General features: G+C 40.4%; 1 protein-coding gene across 3 annotated transcripts in view; it reads left to right on the top strand.

Annotated features, from left to right (window-relative positions):
- Positions 1-24,861, top strand: part of ANKRD44 (ankyrin repeat domain 44) — a 309,633-nt gene that overhangs the window by 192,881 nt on the left and 91,891 nt on the right. For all 3 annotated transcript variants that reach the window (XM_044381322.3, XM_057303669.1, XM_026492270.4), the window contains exons 9-10: positions 11,001-11,079; positions 18,462-18,576. In XM_044381322.3, the coding sequence (XP_044237257.1) occupies positions 11,001-11,079; positions 18,462-18,576 (194 nt within the window). The remainder of the gene's footprint in view (positions 1-11,000; positions 11,080-18,461; positions 18,577-24,861) is intronic.

Raw genomic sequence — 24,861 nt, 5'->3', positions numbered from 1 at the left:
CCAGGAAGCACATGCCACAGACAGCACAATGCCTTCAAGTTCCTGGGTGGTAACAACGTCTATGAGTTTAGGGGAGGTTTGGGGGATGTTGGAGGAGGAGGAAAGAAGGTATTTGGTGTGAAAGGCATGGATGGATTTCCGAGGAGAATGGTGGTCAAGGAAATTGAAATACTCCATTTAGTTCAAGGGTAATCTTCCTTGAAGGATGTTGAATTCTGCCCTGAAAGAGTACTAATATTCATAAAATATTCTTTTTTTTAAAGATTTTATTTATTTATTTGACACACAGAGAGAGAGCACAAGCAGGGGGAGCAGCAGGCAGAGGGAGAGGGAGAAGCAGACTCTCCGCTGAACAGGGAGCCCTACTCAGGGCTTGATCCCAGGACCGCAGAATCATAACCTGAGCTGAAGGCAGATGCTTAACCGATTGAGCCACCCAGGCACCCCATCGTAAAATATTCTTAATCTTTTTTTGGTTTTCCTTCGTGACCATGGCTAAGCCGTGCCTAAACCAATAGAAGGGCTTCTTGCTTAATTAAAATCTCAAAATAACAACTAATGGGAAAATGACTCTAGAAATAGGAAAGAGACTAGAAATTAAGAAAAAAGTCTTATAAAAGCAAAGCTTTGAATAAGAGGAAGAATTGAATATATTCTTCACTTTGACAATGCAAGGAATGTTTTGTCCTTGTCTGAAGTTCCTAAAACAGCAGTAACAGCAAGTCCCCCCGTGTGATAAATTTCTCAGGCAGATAATGGAACTCAGTAGGATCCCTGGTCTCAACCTGAATATCCTGAGTTCTAACTTGTAAAGACTAAACAAAAGGTATTATCCTCTGACCTTCATTAGTTTCCAATGGCTTTTTGAAATAGCAAGTTCCTTTTACATCCAAACCATGTAAGCACAACTGTTCCAAAATGGCTCCGTGATATTCTCAATGCTTCCTGTCCTCCCTCCCCCACCTCCTGCCACCATATCCCTCAGGGGGGAAAACCAGCTCAGGACTGGACTCAGTGGTAGATGAACCCAGGCAAAGATAGATCCCATATAGCTGTGCTTTATATTTTACCAAAATTTGGTCGTCTGTATTTATTTGCCCTGTTACCAAAGGCACAAGCACTCCATGGGACAAAAGGGCGTGCTGTTTGCCTTCCCTGAAATAGAACCAGCTTTGTAAACTGCATGCCACAGAAACGGGTTACTTCTGCTTTGGCTGGCTGGCTGCAATTTAGGTAGTTACTACCAAGTTGGTGGTTATTCCCCGGTAAAGCCTTTAAGCTATTTTCTAGACATGGAAAAGTTCTTAGCTAAATATTTATAAAGATATTATCTAAGCACTCAAATATTTATGGCTTTATATATATTTAACTAAATGCTAATTAGTTGTGTTTTCAATTAAACTTAAGAGACAATATTGGAGCAAAATTTAAAGAAATAGCACCACCTAGGGACTGGTTAACGTCAGGCCGGCGATTTCTGTAATTGTGTCCCTAGTCTCTTGGTTGCTGCTCCTTTTCCTTTAAAACTACCATTTCAGTAAAGCTTCAAGCTTATTTCCGTCTTCCTTTCTCAATCTTTTCTGACTCTGGTTATAATCATATTAGATGAGAAAAGATCCTATTCTTCCCCCATCTACCTGATGACTTTTCACTACAAAGATTATTTTTCAATCGATGCACTTACCGTTCTGATTAACTCTTTCCTTGGCAAAGATTGTGCACAACTCCTTTCTTCCTTTCTAAGAAATAGACTTACAGGATATAATAAAAATTCTTCTGTTAAACCCTTTTGGTTTTATAAGCTATTCCAGCCCCTCAGTCTAAAGCAGTGTCTCCCAAACATTAACGTGCTGTACAGGTTAGATATGGGGATCCCTTTACCCAGTTCTGACTCAGTGGCCTGGGTTAGGGGACAGAACTCACATTTTTTAAAATAATTTTTATTTTGTTATATTAGTCACCATACAGTACATCCCCAGTTTTTGATGCAATGTTCCATGATTCATTATTTGCATATAATACCCAGTGCACCATGCAATATGTACCCTCCTTAGTACCTATCACCAGCCTATCCCAATCCCCCACGTCCTCCTCTCTGAAGGCCTCAGTTTGTTTCCCAGAGTCCATAGTCTCTCGTGGTTCATTCCCCCTTCTGTTCACCACCCCCCTTCATTCTTCCCTTCCTTCTCCTACTGATCTTCCTATTTCTTATGTTCCATATGAGTGAAACCCTATGATAATTGTCTTTCTCTGCTTGACTTATTTTACTTTAGCATAATCTCCTCCAGTCCCATCCATGTTGCTGCAAATGTTGTGTAATCGTTCTTTCTGATGGCTGAGTAATATTCCATTGTATATATGGACCACATCTTCTTAATCCGTTCGTCTGTTGAAGGGCATCTCGGCTCCTTCCACAATTTAGCTATTGTGGACAATGCTGCTATGAACATTGGGGTGCATATGGCCCTTCTTTTCACTACGTCTGTATCTTTGGGGTAAACACCCAGTAGTGCAATTGCTGGATCATAGGGTAGCTCTATTTTTAACTTTTTAAGGGACCTCCACACTGTTTTCCAAAGTGGCTGTACCAACTTGCATTCCCACCAACAGTGTAAGAGGGATCCCCTTTCTCCACATCCTCTCCAACATTTGTTGTTTCCTGCCTTGTCAATTTTTGCCATTCTAACTGGTGTAAGGTGGTATCTCAAGGTGGTTTTGATTTGAATTTCCCTGATGGCTAATGATTTTGAACATTTTTTCATGTGTCTGTTAGCCATTTGTATGTCTTCATTGGAAAAGTGTCTGTTCATATCTTCTGCCCATTTTTTGATTTGATTATTTGTTTCTCGTGTATTGAGTTTGAGAAGTTTTTTGTAGATCTTGGATACCAGTCTTTTATCTGTAGTGTCATTTGCAAATATCTTCTCCCATTCTGTGGGCTGCCTCTTAGTTTTTTTGACTGTTTCCTTGGCTGTGCAGAAGGTTTTTATCTTGATGAAGTCCCACAAGTTCATTTTTTCTTTTGTTTCTCTTGCCTTTGGAGATGTGTCATGAAAAAAGTTGCTGTGGCCAATGTTAAAGAGGTTGATGCCTATGTTCTCCTCTAGGATTTTGATGGATTCCTGTCTCACATCGAGATCTTTCAACCATTTGGAGTTTACCTTTGTGTATGGTGTGAGAGAGTGGTCAAGTTTCATTCTTTTGCATGTAGCTGTCCAATTTTCCCAGCACCATTTATTGAAGAGACTGTCTTTTTTCCACTGGATGTTTTTTCCTGCTTTGTCAAAGATTAGTTGCCCAGAGAGCCGAGGGTCCATTTCTGGGTTCTCTATTCTGTTCCATTGATCTATGTGTCTGTTTTTGTGCCAGTACCATGCTGTTTTTGTGATCACAGCTTTGTAGTATAGCTTGAAATCCGGCAACATGATGCCTCCAGCTTTGTTTTTCCTTTTCAACAATTTCTTGGCGATTCGGGGCCTTTTCTGGTTCCACACAAATTTAAGGGCTGTTTGTTCCAGTTCTTTGAAAAATGTCATTGGTATTTTGATTGGGATGGCATTGAAATTGTAGATTGCTCTGGGTAGCATAGACATTTTAACTATGTTTATTCTCCGATCCATGAGCATGGAATATTTTTCCATCTTTTTGTGTCTTCCTCAATGTCTTTCAAGAGTGATTTGTAGTTTCTAGAATATAGGTCCTTTACGTCTCTGGTTAATTCCAAGATAACGTATGATTTTTGGTGCTATTGTAAATGGGATGGATTCCCTAATTTCTCTTTCTTCAGTCTCATTGTTCGTGTATAGAAATGCAACTGATTTCTGAGCATTGATCTTATATCCCGCCACATTACTGAATTGCTCTATAAGTTCTAGTAGTTTGGGGGTGGATTCTTTTGGGTTTTTCATATAGAGTATCATGTCATCTGCGAAGAGAGACAGTTTGACTTCTTCTTTGCCAATTTGGATACCTTTTATCCCTTTTTGTTGTCTGATTGCTGTTGCAAGGACTTCTAGTACTATGTTGAATAATAGTGGCAAGAGTGGGCATCCTTGTCGTGTTCCTGATCTTAAGGGAAAGGCTTTCAGCTTTTCCCCATTGAGAATGATATTCGCTTTAGGCTTTTCATAGATGGTTTTTATGAAATTGAGGAATGTACCCTCTATCCCTACACTCTGAAGGGTTTTAATCAGGAAAGGATGCTGTATTTTGTCAAATGCTTTTTCTGCATCAATTGAAAGGATCATGTGGTTCTTGACTCTTTTCTTGTTGATATGATCTATCACACTGATTGATTTGCGGATGTTGAACCACTCTTGCATCCCAAGGATGAATCCCACTTGGTCATGATGGATAATCCTTTTAATATACTGTTGGATCCTATTAGCTAGGATCTTGTTTGGAATTTTGGCATCCATATTCATCAGGGAAATCAGTCTGTAATTCTCCTTTTTGATGGGGTCTTTGCCTGGTTTGGGGATCAAGGTAATACTGGCCTCATAGAATGAGTTTGGTAGTTTTCCTTCTGTTTCTATTTTTTGAAACAGCTTCAGGAGAATAGGTATTATTTCTTCTTTGAACGTTTGGTAGAATTCCCCGGGGAATCCGTCAGGCCCTGGACTCTTGTTTTTGGGGACGTTTCCGATCACTGCTTCAATCTCTTCATAATTAATCGGTCTGTTTAAAAAGTCAATTTCTTCCTGTTTCAGTCTTGGTAGTTTATAGGTTTCCAGGAAGGCATCCATTTCTTCCAGGTTGTTTAATTTATTGGCATAAAGCTGTTGATAAAAGTTTCTAATGATCCTTCCTATTTCATTGGTGTTGGTCGTGATCTCTCCCCTTTCATTCATAATTTTATTAATTTGGGTCCTATCTCTATTCTTTTGAATAAGTCTTGCCAGTGGCTTATTGATCTTATTTATTCTTTCAAAGAACCAGCTTCTAGTTCTGTTGATCTGCTCTACTGTGCTCCTGGTTTCTAATTAATTGATCTCTGCTCTAATCTTGATCACCTGCCTTCTCGTGCGTGGGTTAGGCCTGTTCTTCTGTTCTAGCTCCAGCTTCTTGAGGTGAGAATATAAAAACTGCATTTTAGATTTTTCTATTCTTTGAGTGAGGCTTGGAGGGCTATGTATTTTCCCCTTAGGACTGCCTTTTCAGTGTCCCATAGGTTTTGGACCAATGTGTTTTCATTCTCATTGGTCTCCAGAAATTGTTTACACGGATTTTTAATTTCCTGGTTTACCCAATCATTCTTGAGCAGGATGGTTCTTAGTTTCCAAGTGTTTGAGGTTCTTCCAAATTTTTCCTTGTGATTAAGTTCCAGTTTCAAAGCATTGTGGTCTGAGCATATGCAGGGAATAATCTCAGTCTTTTGGTATCGGTTGAGACCTGTTTTGTGACCCAGTATATGGTCTATTCTGGAGAAAGTTACATGTGCATTAAAAATAATGAGTATTCTGTTGTTCTGGGGTATAGTGTTCTGTACATATCTATGAGGTCCTTCTGGTCCAGTATGTCATTTCAAGCCCTTGTGTCTTTGTTGATTTTTTGCTTAGGTGATCTGTCTATTGCTGAGAGTGGAGTGTTGAGGTCCCCTACTATTAAGGTATTATTATCCATATGTCTCTTTATTCTGCTTAAGAGTTGGCTTGTGTATCTAGCTGCTCCCCTGTTGGGGGCATAGATATTTATAATTGTCATATCCACTTGTTGGATACATCCTTTAAGAATAATATAGTGTCCTTCTGTATCTCTAACTACAGTCTTTAGTTTAAAATCTAATCTGTCTGATATGAGAATTGCTACCCCAGCTTTCTTTTGAGGTCCATCGGTATGAAAAATGGTTTTCCATCCCTTCACTTTCAGTCTGGATGTATCTTTAGGTTCAAAATGAGTCTCTTGTAGACAGCAAATGGATGGGTCATGTCTTTTTATCCAATCTGCAACCCTGTAGCGTTTTATGGGAGCATTTAAGCCATTCACATTGAGAGTGATTATTGAGAGAGATGATTTTAATGATGTCATGTTGCCTGTGATGTCTTTGTTTCTATAGATTGTAAATTTCTGTTCTGTATCACTTTTGGGGCCTTTTTACTTTTATAGAACCCCCCTTAAGATCTCCTGTAGGGCTGATTTCATGGTTACAAATTCCTTCAGTTTCTGCCAATCCTGGAAGGTCCTTATCTCTCCATCAATTCTGAATAACAGCCTTGCTGGATAAAGGATCCATGGCTGCACCTTACGCCAGTTAGAATGGCAAAAATAGACAAGGCAAGAAACAACAATTGTTGGAGAGGATGTGGAGAAAGGGGATCCCTCCTACATTGTTGGTGGGAATGCAAGTTGGTACAGCCAATCTGGAAAACAGTGTGGAGGTCCCTTAAAAAATTAAAAATTGAGCTACCCTATGATCCAGCCATTGCACTACTGGGTGTTTACCCCAAAGATACAGACGTAGTAAAGAGAAGGGCCATATGCACCCCAATGTTCATAGCAGCAATGTCCACAATAGCTAAATTGTGGAAGGAGCCGAGATGCCCTTCAACAGATGACTGGATTAAGAAGTTGTGGTCCATATATACAATGGAATATTACTCAGCTATCAGAAAGAACGAGTTCTCAACATTTGCTACAACATGGACGGCACTGGAGGAGATAATGCTAAGTGAAATAAGTCAAGCAGAGAAAGACAACTATCATATGATTTCTCTCATCTATGGAACATAAAAACTAGGAAGATCGGTAGGAGAAGAAAGGGATAAAGAAAGGGGGGGTTAATCATAAGGGGGAATGAAGCATGAGAGACTATGGACTCTGAGAAACAAACTGAGGGCCTCAGAGGGGAGGGGGGTGGGGGAATGGGATAGACTGGTGATGGGTAGTAAGGAGGGCACGTATTGCATGGTGCACTGGGTGTTATACACAACTAATGAATCATCGAGCCTTACATCGGAAACCGGGGATGTACTGTATGGTGACTAACATAATATAATAAAAAATCATTAACAGAGAAAAAAAAAAAAAAAGGATCCATGGCTGCATGTTCTTCTCAGATAGAGCTTTGAAAATACCCTGCCAACCCTTCCTAGCCTGCCAGGTCTCTGTAGACAGGTCTGACGTTATTCTGATATTCTTCCCTCTGTACATAAGGATTTTCTTCCCCCTGGCTGCTTTCAATACTGTATCCTTGGATCTAATATTTGTGAAATGCACTATTACGTGACATGGTGTAGGTCTGTTCTCATTGACCTTGGGAGGGGTCCTCTCTGCTTCTTGGACACGAATGCTTGTTTCCTTTGCCAGATTAGGGAAGTTCTCAGCTACAGTTTGTTCAAATATCTCTTCTAGACCTCTCTCTTTCTCCACCCCCTCTGGGATGCCGATGATTCTGACATTGGAACGTTTCGTTGAGTCAGTAATCTCCCGTAATCTGTATTCTTGAGATCGGATTTTTTTGAGGCAAGTTTCTGTTTTAACTTTCTCTTCTACCATCCCATTCTCCAATTCACTAATTCATTCTTCTGCCTCATTTACCCTGGCTGTCACAATGTCTAGTTTAGACTGCATTTGAGTCATAGCATTTTTAATTTCTGCCAGACTCACTCTCATTTCTGCCCTTAGAGATTCTATATTCTTGTTAATATTTTCATTAATAGTTTTTTCAAGCCTACACATCATCTTGACCATTGTTACTCTGAACTCCATTTCTGACAATTTGGTTATATCCATATCCATCAGTTCTGTGGCAGAGGCCACAGACTCATTATCTTTTCTTTCCTGGGGGGGATTTCTCCTCCTCGTCATTCTGATGAGGAGAGGTTTCGGGGATGTCCAGAGCCCACATTATTGACCAGGACCCAGGCAGTGTGTACTTGTTTTATAGGGACCTTAGGGATGTGGGCTTCTTGATTTTTCAGCCTGCTTTCTGGGGGAGGGGCCCACTGCGCTGATATTCAGGCAACCCTGTTTGGGTAGAGTTGCCCCGTCCCCTGTGAGGGGGGTGTGGATGGGCACACTGTGAGCTGGTATTTCCAGGCTTTTGTTCTCTGGTGGTTTTCCCTGGCAGTTTTCTGTGGCTCTTCTGAGAGTCAGAGCAGCAGTGGCTGTATCCTAGCCTCTGTCTCAGAACAGAGAGATCGCAGTCCGCTCTCCACTGAGCTCTCTTGGCCACTTTAACTCTGTTTCTGTCGGTGCTGCTAAAAACCCAGCAGCGTATCAGGATGTGCGCCCCACAGCTGGTGTCCCAGCCCTCACTTCCAGGGCCCCACGTCTCTGCCCTTTGCACTTCTAACACCGCCAGCCGCCCCAGTTCCTGCACGCTCGTGAGCTCCCTGTTTCAGTGTGGTTCGCATGCGCTCTGGAGCTCCCGCACTCTGGTTTCAGTCTAGTTCAAGTGTACGCTCCAGAGCTCTGCTTTTCGGTTTGGACGCATGTGCGCTCCCGAGCTCCCAGTTTTAGTCTGGTTCCAGTGAGCGCTTCAGAACTCGGATTTTCAGTCTGGTCGCGCGTGTTCTCCGGCTCACGGTCTCAGTCTGCTCTCTCGCGGGTGCCAGTCCACAAGTCCAGCCCGCTCCCCAGTGCAGGTGACTACCGCTTCCTGGCACCCGAGCCCGTCAGCTCCCTCCCCCTTCCGTTTATCTTCTGATATCTGTGCACAGATTTACGGCTCCCCGTTTGGTACCTCAATATTCAGTGATGGAGATGTTCGTTTGTAGAGATCCAGATGTATCTTCCTGCATCTCAGGCTGATTCCGTGGGTTTTCAGGATGGTCCGGTAGATATCCGGCTCAACTTGGGACCAGCTGAGAAAGGGTCTCCTGCTCCTCCGCCATCTTTTTCTCCTCCTTGCAGAAAGTGATCGCTTTTCTGTTCATAGAGTTTCTGCTACTCTTTTCTTCGTTCTCCAGTTGCATTCATAGGTATTCAGAATGGTTTGGTAGCTCTCTAGCTGAATTCCTGGGACCAGACAAACTTTAGGTCTCCTGCTCCTCCGCCATCTTGGAACACCTTAGAAAAATCAGAACTCACATTTCTAACAAGAGCCCTGGGTGACTTAGATGCAGTTAGTCCTTGGTTCACTCTGAGAAATACTTACTCAAATGATTATTTGTTTCCCATTGTGAAGTTTTTAAAACAAGGAGTTATTTTTTTAAATGTATTTGTAGGTTGCTATGTTTTCTTTTTTTTTAATTAAAAAAAATTTTTTATTTGAATATAGTTGACATACAATGTTACATAAGTCTCAGGTGTACAACACAGTGATTCACTTTCTCTAGATGTTATGCTGTGCTCACAAGTGTAGCTCCCATCTGTCACCATACAAAGCTGTTACAGTATCATTAACTATATTCCCTATGCTGTGCCTTTCATTCCCATGACTCATTTATTCCCTGACCGGAGGCTTGTGTCTCCCTCTCCCCTTCGCCTATCTGCCCATATCCCTAACCCCTTTCCTTAGCTATCAGTTTGTTCTCTGTATTTATGAGTCTGTTTCTGTTTTTTGTTTTATTTGTTTATTCATTTGTTTCGTTTTTTAGATTCCACATATGAGTGAAATCATATGGCATTTGTCTTTCTCAGTCTGACTTATTTCACTTAGCATAATACTCTCTAGGTCCATCCATGGTGTCACAAATGGCAAGAACTTATCCTTTTTATCGCTGCATTATATTCCTCTGTGTGTGTGTGTGTGTGTGTGTGTGTGTGTGTATGCACTACATCTTCCTTATCTATTCATCTGTCGATGGACACGTAGGTTGCTTCCATTTCTGGGCTATTAGAAATAACGCTGCCGTAAACATAGGGGTGTGTATATGTTTTCGAATTAGTGTTTTCATTTTCTTTAGGTAGATACCCGGTAGTGGAATTACTAGATCATATGGTATTTCTGTTTTTAAGTTTATGAGGAAACTCCATACTGTTTTCCACAGTGGCTGCACCAATTTGCATTCCCATCAACAGTGCATTTTAAAGCACAGGTATATGGGTTTCATTACAAAAATAAACTTGCATTTTTGAAATCTCATATTTAACCTTGGACTTTGGAAAATGTTTCTCCTGAAACAGATATTTCTTTTTTTTCTTTTATTAACAGTACCTGAATGAAAAGATACATTCTGTCTATTGGGGATACTTAATATGTTCTTTTAGGTATTACTATTTTTGGATGAAATTCTGTAAATGACTGTTTCTTAATAAATGTATGGGACTTTGGTATCTGGTGTAATGATGACAAGTCTATAGATTTTATACATTTTTCATGTTTTGGCTTAATCTCTATCAGGGAGTGCCATCATTTATATCTTAAATAATAGAGAGATGTATAAATTCAGCACACATCCCTGTGATCATTAAAATGGCAATTTGCTAAACCATTGTATGTTTTAATCTTATGATTTCTAATGACTTAATTGAAGCAAGCATTTTTGTTTGGAACAACCAGAAGTGTCATTTTCTATGGAATTAGGATGTAGGGAGTGGTGGAATGTTCCAGGTCAGTTTTGAGAGCTGCAGTCATTCATAGCAGCTCAGTCAACTTTAGGTTGGACAGGACCAAGCCAGTTAGCACATCATTTGTCTTTTCTCATGTACTTGAGACAAAAGCTGAAAACCAAACCAAACCAAACAAAAACGCCTTGAAACCGTCTTCATCAGTAGATCACAAGAGAGAAAAAAGCATTTTGGATGATTGCTTCAGTTTGAAGCAGGATAGTTTAAAAATTGTCAGTGTAACTAGAAATTTCACATTTCTTCTCTAAAATAATTTTCACTTCTCTAAGCTTCTTTACAATGGGATGTTATGCAGTAACTTGAGATATATTATATATATGCTTTTTCTTTTGCTTTCAAAAATTATCTTTTACCTTTTGTAAGTTTTTATTATCCCTTTTAAAAAACCTGAATTGACATTTTATTTTCAGGGCATTGACAGTAGTATCTGTAGGGATGTTTCAGATTGGCATCACTGATCCTTTGTTTCTCTCTCCCTCATTTTTTAGAGTAAAGATGGCAAAAGTCCACTGCACATGACAGCTGTCCATGGAAGGTTCACACGATCACAAACCCTCATTCAGAATGGTAAGAGAGATCCTTCTGCAGTGTTGTTGTTTGGACAGTGTCCTGACCTGAGTGTGGCTGTCAGTAATCTGAACATGAAAGATGATGCTCTGTTTTAGATGATGGTCTGTTTTATTTAGATTAGATTTACACCATCCTTTGATGCACTTTGCCAAAAGCTCTTTATCGGACATATCATCACCATCCAGCTTAGGAGCAAGAACATAAAGCCACTGTTTCTCATTTAATTCCTAGTCAGTCAAAGAACATACTATTTTGACACTGGAAATGATGTACTTATTTGGGCTCAAGGTCCTGCACTTTTCACTCTGAAACTAATAAAAATTACTATCATACATTTTCTAGCAGCAAATCTGAATTATCTTTAAGCTTTAGAATTTACCATCGTTTCCTAAGTTAAAACTCCTTAAGCTACTTGGGCAAAGGTAGGAAAAATGAGGTGACTCAGAGGAAAAGCAGTTAAGTGCATGATATAAAAGATGATAAAGTCACAGCCTTGATAGAGACCTTGGAAAGTCACATATCTAGTAATTTTCCAGGCGCACAACAAAGGTGTACGCGAACCACTGGCTTGTCTCTGTAGCCAAAGTACTAGGGAGTGTCACTTCACATTATGGTTCCTAACGCTATTATGGGTCATGGCGAGCATCTGTGAGTGGACTGACCTTGACCACAGAACTACTGCTTTCTTAGCAAATCAGAGAGACAATTAAAAAAAACAACAACAGGTTTAGTCCAGATTTTATGCTGACATTCCAAGTTCAGCAATTCCTAAACTATCTTTAGTTGACCCATATTTGTACTTCTTAAAATTCTGGCATTAGCCAATTTCTCGGACCTGTCTTTTTCTCATCTGTAAGAATTTTGGACGAATTGTTAGTGATACTATGTTATAGCCTCGGCAGTCAAGTCATAAAACCAAAAAGTTACTTGACATTTGGATGGAAGATCAGCTTGGGGAAATTATGCTTAGGAAGCAAAATATCTGCCACAAAGCAAAGGAAATTTATAAGCATTTCAGTGTAACTATAGGGGACAATAAATCCTGACAAATTTCCATTGAGCAAAGGAAGGTAAAATGAAAATTAACTGCACAACACCCATTAATTCTAATTTGAAATATGTGGTATGTCTTTGACATTCACTTTATTGAAAGGGCCACTTTAATTGTTTTGTTTTGCTTGAAGTAAACAAAGGGAGATGGGGAGTGACCCTAGAGTCTCTCCTTTGCACACTTTCCTCATCCCATGTATTTCTCAACTGCTTTTTTTTTGTTTTTAGAAACAGTGTCCACTGGCTGAAAAATAAATATATACATACATACATACATACTAGGGAGATATTTGGTATCTATTTTTAAAATTTTAGTGTGACTATAATCACGCTTACCTCTGTGGTATAAGAGCTCCGCTCCCTGCTAAGGCACATTTGAGCTGCAGCGATCAGATCAAAGAGAGAGCAAGTTTTCTCCTTGTAAGCACTGCCTTCCCCCAGGTCCATCCCTGGGGGCAGACCATCCTGGCCATCTCCTTCAAATCAAGGCCGTGATCCATCTCCCTGTGTAATGCTAGTGTGTGACAACAGTCTGGGGATGCTGCTGGCTACTGTGACCTCTCCAAAACCCATTCCTGTGGGCCTGAAACACTCCCGTGCCCTCTGTGGACATCATTGTAGACCTCTGAGTTGGGATGAGATCTGAAAGAGAACCCATCTCTTGTCCTCGCTGATCAAGAGGCTCAATCCAGAGCCTCATTCTTGGCTGACCTGACATCTTACTTGTGGATCGAGGGTGGGGGGGGGGGTGGTACAGGGGCCCAAAATGATGAGATATAGTGGCTATAATATATAGCCCATTATATATAATGATAAAGCTAACATTGATTGAGTGTTTACACTGTGCTGGGCATTTGGGTATGCACTCCACATATAAATCCATGAGAAAGAGGTGCTATTGTCATCTCCATGTCAAAGATGGGGAAACTAAGGCAGGGAGGTTGTCACTTCCATCAGGATACATGGCAGGTATGTTGAGGAACAGGAATTGAAACACAGGCAGTCTAACATCAGAGACTGAACTTTCAACCACTACACTTACCAATGCATTCTCTGGATAAATAATGGCATGTTTAAAGACATTTTTAAAAAGATTTCATTTATTTATTGGTCAGAGAGAGAGCATGCACAAGCAGGGGGAGTGGCAGACAGAGGGAGAAGCAGGGAGAGAGAATGTTAAGCAGGCTCCAGGCCCAGTGCAGAGCCTGATGCAGGGCTCCCCCAAAACAGGGGCTTGATCCAACGACCCTGGGATCATGACCTGAGCTAAAGGCAGACGTTTAACCGACTAAGCCACCCAGGTGCCCCTAAAAAATGTTTTTTAACTGGAATTTTATTTACTTTAGGGGTCACTTATATCTAGACTAGCATCATCTCTGTAGAAGGATGATTTGGCATTCTCTTTTCTCAGCTGACAATTCTCTGCATTCATTACATGTGAGAACTGTGAGTTCTTCCATCTGACATTTTTAAAAATGCCCTTAGGGAGAAGAATAGGAAGCTCTTTTCTTTCCTCCTGTTTGTTGGATTCCTTCTGGGAAAAATCCAGAGGCTTGCACCCCCGGACCTGGTGTCTATCCTCCAGAGTGGGTCACTGCACAACAGGACTTGGAAGCCAGTCCCACGTGGGACCATCCATTGGCTCCCTAACCCAAAAGAACATGCTACTGAGCGATATTCCTTGCGTTTGTTTTGTGAAACACCCTTGTGTTTGGACTTTGTATGACATTTCTCTGCTTCCCTGACCGTTCTCTATTCAGGGTTATTAGTTCTTCATAATAACTTTTTCCAGAATTATTCAGCGTTGGTAAGACAATTGCCAAAAAGGAACAAAAAAAGAAACAAACAAAAAGCCCAAGCGCACACACACACACACACACACACACACACACACACCTCTTTTATTTTTGTAGATAGTGAGCAAACACTACTTCTACTGTCCAGTCCCATTGTGTGTTGTCTGAAGCCGTGTTGTCGCAGCCAGAGAGGGAAAGAACTGACTGAGGAAACAATGTGATGGCAGAAGGCATTTAATCCCGACGTTTGTACTAGGCCACTGCCTAGATGCTGTCCAGCAGGTTACAAGAGTTCAAAACTGATGTTTTCTTCACAGAAGCTTTAAAAATAGAGTTTGAAAAGGAAGAGTCCAGTGATAGGTTAGGATGATTCATTGTGAGATTTTTGACCTTTTGGCTCACAGTATTTCCGAGGCAATTTAATAAGATGACCATTTTTGTTTGTGCAGGAAAAAATAACTTCAGATGAATGCTTCGGTAATGCTGCTAAATTATCCCTTCTGACATGCTTTGCGTACTTCTAAACTCACAAATGTTAATTTTCCTCACTAATTGTCAGTAATCAATTACCAACATTTAACTTGCAAGCTTCAAATGAGTAGTAAGGATATTTAATTGCATGCCAGGCAAAGCTTAAAGATTTTCAAGTGAAAATGGAAAAGTTTGGGGAATGACTGTAAAATAGAAATTCATTATCTAGATGTCCTACTTTAATATAAAACATATTTCAGAATAACGATCTCTTCTATTTTTCCACTAGTTATGATGTTTTTCTGAAATATATGTTAAATGACAACAAAAGCATATGTGGAAGATAATTACATATATTTTTACAGTTTTAAACTGACTTATGAGGGGCGCCTGGGTGGTTCAGTCGGTTGAGCATCTGACTCTTGATTTCAGCTCAGGTCATGATCTCAGGGTCGTGGGATCAAGCCCCTGTTTTGGGGGAGCCCTGCTTCAGGCTCTGCACTGGGCATGGAGCCTGCTTAAGATTCTCTCTCTCCCTCTTCCTCCATCCCTCTCCCTGTTTGCACGTGCTCTCTCTCCCCAAATTAAATAAATAGAGAAATAAATAAATAAACAAAATGTTAAACTGACTTATGAAATGGTAGTAACAACAAGAAGAAACTTTATCAGCTCAGCCCCTTACCCTTTCCAACATTTTTCACTTTTTCCTACCCAATTTTTGGCATGTTTGGGGCTGATAAACTTGGAGGCTCTAACACTTCTGTAGAAGGTTTGATGCCTCTTGGCTGGAAGGACGTGGAGTGTTGCAGTGTGTCCAGCGCAAAGGTTTCTCTGCAGTCTGGGGATCTGCCTCCCACATCTCCCAGGAGCAGTTCTGGGGGTGGGCCGTTCAGGCCAATCACAGTGGGCAGTTCTTAGATGGACACGTGGACCCTGGATTGTTCTGAAGTATCCATGGAAACATTATTGCAAATAGTTTCACATGCGTCAGTTTCTTTATTGTCAGGATGTGGGGGAAGCCTTTCTAAACTCAATGCAAAATCTAAATATAATAACAGAAAAGACATGAATTCCAAAAATAGGGTTTCTTTTTTTCCAGAATAAAATAACAAATAAAAATGAAAATCTAGGGGGGAAATATTTGTAATATGTATTACTGATAAATGATGAATCTCCTAAATATTTTAAGAGCCCTTGAAAATCAAGGAACAAAAGACCACGCACGCACGCACGCACACACGCACACAGAAAAATGGTCAAAAGTCATGAACAAATAGTTCATGGAAAAAGATAAACAAATAGTCCTTCAGTATATGAAAGGATGCTCAATTTCCTTAATATGAGAAATGCAAATGAAAACTGCACTGAGATATTACTTCTCACTCATCACATGGCAGGGTTTCAAACGCTTGATTAGGCCGTGGGGAAAACGCACTCTCATTGCTCATGTGAGTAGCAAAATGGCACAGGACCTAAAGGGGGAAATGTGGCAAAATTGAGCAAAACCAGATATTCACTTCTTTGACCTTGAAATCCCCTTTCCAGGAATTTACCCTGAAGATACACCCAACAGATAGGAAACAATATGTGCATGAGGATATTCACTGCAGCATTCCTGATAATAGCAAAATGATATTTACTTCCTAAATGCTTATCCATACACTCAGACTGGTGTACTTAACTAGTATCTCCATGCAATGGAAAACAATAAAGCTGCACAAAAATGAGGAAGACCTCCAAGAAGTGATTTTTAGGAGTGAATTCCAGGATATATTGTTCAGTAAAAAAAAGAAAAAGAAAGCAATGTATAGTCTGTTTATTTATTTTTTTTAAAGATTATTTGTTTTTTTGTCAGAGAGAGAGCGAGCGAGCACAAGCAGGGGAAGTGGCAGGCAGAGGGAGAGGGAGAAGCAGGCTTCCTGTTGAGCAAGGAACCTGATGTGGGACTTGATTCTGGGATCATGACCTGAGCTGAAGGCAGATGCTTAACCGACTGAGCCACCCAGGCATCCCGCTGTGTGTTTATTTTTACAAAAAGAAACACAGAAAGCATAAACCAAAACTAATGAAAATGATTCCTTTAGGATGTGGTGGAGAATGAAGTGGAAGGGATGGAAATGAAAGTGAGCCTTTAAAAAATATTATTTGATTTCTGAAACATGAATTTTTTATATATTAATAAAATAAAGCTAAATCAAAAACTGGTAAAAATTTTGAAAACAAAGAGAATCAAATGAATCTAAACTGTATCAAGTTGATAATATAAGCATACAGAATAAAGAATTCAGGTAACTTTTGAACAAAATATTCCCCGTTTATGCTAAAATCCTTGCTGGAAATCTTGTTGGGAAATAGGATATTTGTACAGTCTCAAAGTACCGCCCACAAACTGTTTGTTAATTACAAAAGGGAAAAGATATTTTGCAATGGCAAGTGCTGGCAGGTATCACCTTAACCAAATAATCAAGCCCCTTTTCTTATTGTGGTAAAATGTATATAACATAAAAAGTTACCGTTTTAACTATTCTTAAGTGTACAGTTCAGTGGCACTAAGTACATTCTTATTTTGTGTAACCAACACCACTGTTCATTTCTAGAACTTTTTCATCTTCCCAAACTGAAACTGTACGCATTGCAAGTGATCAAAATTAGCATCATCCAGTGGACTAACCTGCCCTTACGTGTATGCTATGGAGATGCAGAGGGAAGTGCACATCGACTCTGGGGTAGTCTTGCCAAAATGTTCTGAATCTAACAGAGGAAATAAGCAGATAACTCTAGAATGCAGGACACTCCACACCACTCCTGGCTTGACCTCCAAAGATATCAATGACACGAGACATGGATGGATAGATGGATGAATAGATAGATAGATAGATAGATAGATAGATATAGAGAGAAAAGGCAGGAGGATTGTTTTAGATTAAAGAAAACTAAAGGGACATGACAACTAAATGGCAGCAGAATATTTTGTTGGATCCTGGATTAAAAAACTAACAGCTATGATGCACATTTTGGGAATAACTGGAGAAATTGGAATATGTTGTATATTACATAAAATTATGATACCAACATTAAATTTCTTGAGTATACTAATAGAATTGTAGTTATGTGGGAGAATGTCTTTGTTCTTAGGGGTGAAATGTCATGATGTCTAACTTATTTTTAAATCGTTAAATAGACCAACTGTATTTACGTATAGATTTGTGAAAAGGTAAGAGAGAAAGAAATGTAGTAAAATTAAAAGTTGGGGAAAAGGAAGGCAAAATAAGACAAAATAAGATGAAAATACTTTATTATTAAAAGGACTGTTGATGATTAATGTGATAGCTTTTATAAATATAGATATTTTCAGTTCATAGTTATACATTTCCTCATTTTACTCATCATATTTTAAGCCAAATCATCAAATGACGTAAAATATTTTCTTGAACTTTCTATTCTCTTTGGTTCTGGTGCTTCAGTATAAAGTGTATGTAGGTCTTTAATTGAGCAGGTAAAATTAAAATTGGGTGTATCTTCAAAATTACATTTTATGGAATTTGATTACTTTGTTCCTCAGAGCAGGAATTTAGTTGCGAGATTTTAGATCCTTATTTTTTTTTTTTTTTGAAGATTTTTTATTTATTTATTTGACAGAGAGAGACAGCCAGTGAGAGAGGGAACACAAGCTGGGGGAGTGGGAGAGGAGGAAGCAGGCTCCCAGTGGAGGAGCCTGATGTGGGGCTCGATCCCAGGACTCTGGGATCATGCCCTGAGCCGAAGGCAGATGCTTAATGACTGTGCCACCCAGGCGCCCCAGTTTTTAGATCCTTAAATAAGACAATATGGAAAGACTTTTCAAAAGCATTTCTAATAGACTTCCCTCTATGCAGATTTAATACTATTACTACTTCAGGTGGTGACCTATCCCCTGGAAAGGCATTCTTGTACTTCAGATCAGAGATGTACACAGAGGGGAAAAGAAGTCAACATTTGGACAACATGAGTGACTGGCATAGAATGTAGTATCTGAGTCAGCCTGAATCCTTATGTTATCCTGTATTAAAACATCTCTTGCAGGCGGTGAAATTGACTGTGTGGATAAGGATGGCAACACTCCTCTCCATGTGGCTGCAAGATACGGTCATGAGCTTTTGATTAACACCTTAATAACCAGCGGAGCTGACACAGCCAAGTAGGTTACTGCAGAAATACGGTGCAATAATTGGCACATGTGGGGACACTGCCAAAGGGACCTGCCATGCAGTAGACCGTTTCCATTTATCTAGGTTAAGCTGGATCTGTACCATTATGCTAAATACAAATTAAATTTGGACTAAATTAAGTGACTTTTAATGACAGATGCGAGGCAGAACCAATTTTATTTTCAGCTGCATCAGAAAGAAGACTATTCTAGTGGTTTTAATGAAGGAGACTTGAACTCTATTCCTAACTCTACTTTCTAATATTCTGTTCTTTCCAGTGTTTAATGTTGCTTAAGCAGGAAAAATCAGACATAATTGGGCAAATTCAGAATTTATTCAGGGTACTTGCTCAGTTTTGATGATATCATTAGGGGGTACCGTTGAGTACAAGTGCTACATAGGGAAGGGGGACCTGACTTCATTTTACACTTCAGTTCCGCAAGAATATAAGCAGCTGTACAAGTCGGTCATAGTGCTGGGTGCTTTGGGAAATTTCAGTAATAAGTCATCTGGTTGGTACCTTCAAGGAGCTCATAATTTTGTTAGAGGCCCAAGGCCCTCTTAAGACAAAGAACCATGCAACATAGTATGTAATAAAGTTCTAAATGAAGCAAGACTTAAGTGGCAGAGTGTTCAGTGTAGACAGTATATGCCGTAGAGTGTAGACAGGTAGGAGAGATTGCAACGGTGGCCAAAGTTTTCAGAAAAGCCTTTAAGCAGAAGGTGAGTTTTGGGCAGGCTTTGAAGAGTGACAATTACTTGAGTAGAGCAGGTGGTGGCAGACATCCTGAGCAGGGAGAAAAGCAGGAGCAGGAGTTGGAAGAGTACAATTCCAGGATGCTCTGCCCTGAGGTGGGTAGTAACATGTGTGGCTTGGGGGCCCAGGCTTCATGGGCACTACATGGGCTCCAATCCAAGCTACCATGCCTGTGAGCTGTGTAACCTGGAGCCTACTGCTGAACCTCTCTGTGCTTCGGTTTCCTCATTTCAAAAATGGAAGTAATAACAGTACTTGCCCACAGGTGTGTTAAGAGCATTAAAGGATTTAATTACTAGTAAAGCTCTATGGTCTAGGTTGAGATCAATATGAGTATGAGTTATATAAATATATTGCCTAACATTATTAAACAAGATAATCCATGTTAAAAGCTCTTTGAAGAATGCCTAGCACGTAGGAAACTATCAACAACTATTATTTTATTATTTAATAATATGTATAGAACCAAATTCAAGACAGCCTTAAAGAACTGAATAAAGAGTGTAGCTTTGATCACAGAGACCATGGGTAACAAAATCTAAATTTTCAGGAGAACCATATAAGGGCAGTGTAACTTTAGGAATTCTATTTTATTTGCCAAGTTTTTGTGCAACAGAATTGAAAGTCTTGCTTGAGAATAAGCCAAAATTTCAATGGTCCATGGAAGGCACTGGTGGGTTCCAGCAACCTCCTGAGGTCCCAGTCTAGCGGCAGGAACAAGATCCAGAGCAGACGACTCAAGCATTGTGAGGTTTGTACCATGCTATGGGAACATTCAGGGAGACATTGACTCTGTGGGTTTCACAAAAGAGGTGACATTTCGGCAAAAAGAAGGACTGGTAGGAGTTCACCAGGTAAACAAAATTGTGTGAGGTAAAAAGAGGGAAAGCAAGGAAGGACATTCCAGGAGGAGAGAACAGTATTTACAAAGGCATCAACATGTGAATATGTTAAAGCAGATTGCCAAGCCTGGATCATCTGATGTGTGTGGAAAAATGGAAAGAAATGAGGTGGGAAGCAAGAAAAGACACATCTTGAAAGACCTTGCATGGCCTGCTAAGGAGTGAATTCTGTTCTGAGGCATTCGGAAGCTGTTAAAGAATTAAGTGGATGTAGGGAAGGTTGTGTGTCATGATCCCATTTGTCAGTGAGAAAGATCACTCTCACAACAGCCCAGACGTGTGGGAGGTGGTCCAGACCAGAGACATGTGGCAGCCTTTTGCAGGAGTCCAGGGAGGAGAAGATGAGGGCTTGGGCTCACGACAAGCCTGCAGGGCGGAAAGAGAGGGCCACGCTGACAAACAGTAAGAGTGGTGGGCTGTCTCCTTTCAGAAGAAAGGAATCACTTAACAGTCAAAGAACCTTTTTGACCAGGCTATTGCAAGTTAAAAGCAGCAGCTCAGGCTTGTGGAAAGAGCACTGTCCTAAGATTCAGGGAGCTCCTCCTGGATTCTGAATTCCTACCCAACGCCAGAGATCATAAATGCTCTGTGTTCATTAAGCAGGAGTCAAATATCTAGGCACACCTGTTTCACCTGTGATACAGTAATACTTTCAGTGGTAGTTTTCTTTCAACTCAGAGCTACTTGGGGAGTTTTAACCAAACAACCACGAATTTCTGATTTTCTTTCAGGTTCGGATCCACTTGAGGGAGAAACGGGGCCCACTACTTACTTAAAATTTCCCCAGACACATTTACTCAATAAGCACAAGGTTCATTTGTTTGTAATTATTTTGCCTTCAATTTATGCAAACAACACCTTGTGGGAGAAGTGCCTTAGAGATGGTATTGTTGTTCAGGTAGCCTTTCCTTCCACTGACTCTGCTGTGTCCTGGGGATGCCGCCGAGGCAAACATTGTTCCAGCCTCAAGGAGCCACATCTGGTTATGTCACAGCGGATCTGGGGATAAGAATGCTTCCTGCAGTAAACAGTGGTTCATTAGGCTGCAGTCGTGTGTGTGTGTGTGTGTGTGTGTGTGTGTGTGTGTGTGTGTGTGTGTGTAGTGCATGGGGCGGGAAATCACCTGAGGGGAAATGTCAAGATGGGGGGAAGGAAAGTTGGAGATGATTAACTTTGCTAAAAGCCCTCAGAAAAATCACTGTTCTCTGGGTTCCTTGTAGATCTCTGTGGAGTAGCTTAAGAAAGAGGAGAAAAGTAGGCCTTTCCTTCTATTAATAAGTAAACAAGCAAATAGCGTATATGAAAATAACCCATCCTCATTCATAAACGATATGACCAAATGTATTTTAAAAGATCTCTATATGACAAGTGTTACGGTCACTACTTTCTTATGATTTGTTTGAATCTCATCCTTGGGCCTGATGAAATGTTTTTGATACTCTTTTTCCTTGTCTGAACTTGAAGTCAGAGCACTTTCTGCAGCTTGACTCTGTGCTCATGCAACTTTATGTGGCGCCAGAGCCCTTTGGTTTTTCTTCTTTAACTTTTTTAGGTTTGAGATGCTTGTCTCTGGGATTTTAATTTGCCTCCTACCTTATTGATTCTGCCTCAACTGCAGCAAAATTAGGGGTATTATAGTTATGCAGGTAGCCGGTTCTGCCATCTGCTCATTCACTAACTGTTTGCTGAAGGTCTTTGAGTGTCACTGCTGCGTCAGGTTCTGGGGTTACAGGAGTCCCTGCCCTCAAGGAATTTCTAAGTCATTGGGGGCAAGAATTAAATACGCAGTTACAATCAACCATGCGAAGTGTGGTACCAGAGCAGTCGCTGGGTAGCACTGGATACAGAACATATGTGGGGCTTAGTGGGGCTGAGGGTGGGGCTTCCAGGAAGAGCAGTGCTTAATGGAGACTGCAGGGTGAATAGCAATTATTTAGGTTGTGATGTTGAGAGACTTGCAGTCCCAGATATAGAAATAAATGATTTTTTATTATAGTGTTACTTGAATATGTATAAATGTAAAACTAGTTAGAAACTCCTTAGGCTTTGAATCTACTATATCAGTAAGTCCAAAAAAAAATTGCAACATCCATGCAACCAGAACCCAGTGTTACTAGGTTAACAGTAGTAGCAAACACTCATAAGTCCTCACCCACGCTAGGCACCAACTCACAGGAATTATATTTAATTGTCACAGCAGCCCCATGGGGTAAGTGACACGATTATCGCCATCTTGTAAGTGAAGTAAATGAGGCACAGAGAGGTTCACTTACCTGCCTGAGGTCACAGAGCTTGTGAGGGGTGGAAATGAGACTCTGTCCTCGGCCCTCTGGATCTGGAGGCGAGGTTCCCCGGCAGGAGGCTTGCTGCCTCTCTATGTAATGGATGGTGTGATGGCGCACCATTTACCAAAATTCAGTCACCATGTTCGTGGGGTTATTATCCTGGTGGCCAAGGCACAGACTCTTTAGAGGTCAGCACATGCTGTGGGACTGGAAGTTTTGCAGTGGCTTGGACGCAGTAGAGTGCCAGTGGGCTCGTCACACAGCACAAACGCCAACTACTGCCAAATCCTGTGCATATGGAAGGCGAAGCATACTGCACTGTCACTGGCCCTTCCCAGCTTCAGGCATCATTTGTCTATTACGTCCACCTTTCTTCTGTTCTCATTTGTCTATTACGTCCACCTTTTTTCTGTTCTCATTGGCCCCTGCCAGTTACAGTAGTTCCGCAGGGCACCCGTGTGATCCCAAGTACAGACACAGGAGCTGACATACAGCAGTTGTCTGTCGTGAGAAGGTGGTTGTTGAGATGAGCCAAAATATGCTTTTATACCACTTTCTTTAGGTTATCACCAAAAAGAAAAGACAGTTTAAAACGTCCCACAGATAGCTCTTGAAAGCCCAGAGGTATTTCCAGCGGCCCCCAGAGATGCACTTCACTAGTTTGAGAAAGGCTAAGAGAAGCTGGGCAGAAAGAGGAGTTTCTTGCACCAAACAAAGCCTGGGGCAGGATAGAACCTTGGCTCCTCCAGGAGGAAGGGACAGAAGTCCACCGAGATTCTAGAAAACTGGTTGGTTAAGTAACAGCTAGATCCAGAAGGGGCTTAGAAACCACATTAGAGTGTTTGGTCTTGATTGAAAAGAAACCACTAAAAGTGTCAGTAGGTTGCAAACAGCAAGGACCAGGTCTCATTGTTGCCAGTTAAACCCAAATGCCTCTAACTTAGAGGTGCGTGATAAATACTCGGAATGACATGGATAAATTAATAGGAAACTGATTTTTTTATTTCGGTTGATCAGTCAAGTTAGAATCATAAAATCATTTGATGATCAAAATCATCAAGTGTTTTTATCTTACCTGCCCACTGGACAAAACTAAACCAATCCACCTTTCCTAGGAGACTTGTGAGATAAGTACTCTAAAGAATTTTGAAATATAGAAAGATAACAGAAATGCTAGCCGATCACAATTTATTCTTGGCTTTTAAAGAATCGCAAACCTGATTTTAAGGAATCACAGGCTAATTACAACTTCAAAACTCACAGACTGCTGATTATCCAACTAAGCTAATAATTTCAAGGGCAATAGTAATACTAACTTATATGGTAAAGGCTTATCATGGTCCAGACCCTCTGTTAGCACTTGGATGCATTATTAAGTAGTCCTTACAGTTGCTCGGTGAGACTGACACTATTATGATCTTTATTTTCTGGATGAGGGAACCATTACGTACTCGCCAAAGATCAAATAGCTAGAAGTGTCCAAACTAGGACTCAAACCCAAGGTTTCGGACGCCATCACCTTAACTACAGTGTTTTTTTAGCATACAGCCTGAGGGAAGGCTTCTAGAAAGCCCTGGAGGTGGGAAGGAACAACAGTAGCTCTCTGATGCCAAGGGGAAAGCTTAAAAGAACTGATATTCTAATAGTGCACCAGCCCTTTCCTTGCCTCTGATGGCTGTCTACAATTTATTCTGACCTCATTTATTCTGAAATAACTGGGTTGGAGACACCAGCTAACAGCTAAATTAGAAATAGCTAATACAAATGTGTCCCATTAATTTTATGACTGGTCAAATAACTGTAGCATTTTAGCTGGAATTGGTCTCCTCTTTCCTGTAATTTATGCATTGTTAAGTTTAGTATTATCTGACATCTTTATTTCTTGATCTTCTTTGATGTATACCTGATGAAGTAAAAGTGATGCTGCTTATTTGCCTAAGACAGCCAAACCCTAATTTTCCTGCTAAAGGTTTTATGACTCTTCCTTGATAAGCAGTCTTACTTTATAACAATAAAGGAGTAATTTTATTTTGAAATGCATGAATCATTTCTGAAGTGATTCAGAGATTCTGAATTCAACTTTTATTTTCTTTCCAATCTCAGCCTGATATTTAGTTTTCCTGTTTGAACCATAGTATCATATTCAAGTTCAAGTGTCAGTGGTATTTAGACTTGTCTGAATTAATATGTTTTCAAACGTACATTGAGGTAGTGATTTTTTTATTAAGTATGGAATAAAATATATATATTGAACAGAATTTTTGCTAGACCTTTTAGAATAGTTCTACTTCCCTTATCTTCTCAAGTTTATAAGTAACAAGAGGAAAAAGG

The sequence above is a fragment of the Ursus arctos genome, unplaced genomic scaffold (genome assembly GCF_023065955.2).
Source record: "Ursus arctos isolate Adak ecotype North America unplaced genomic scaffold, UrsArc2.0 scaffold_1, whole genome shotgun sequence".
NCBI classification, from domain to species: domain Eukaryota; kingdom Metazoa; phylum Chordata; class Mammalia; order Carnivora; family Ursidae; genus Ursus; species Ursus arctos.
This window is presented reverse-complemented; position numbering and strand designations above follow the sequence as displayed.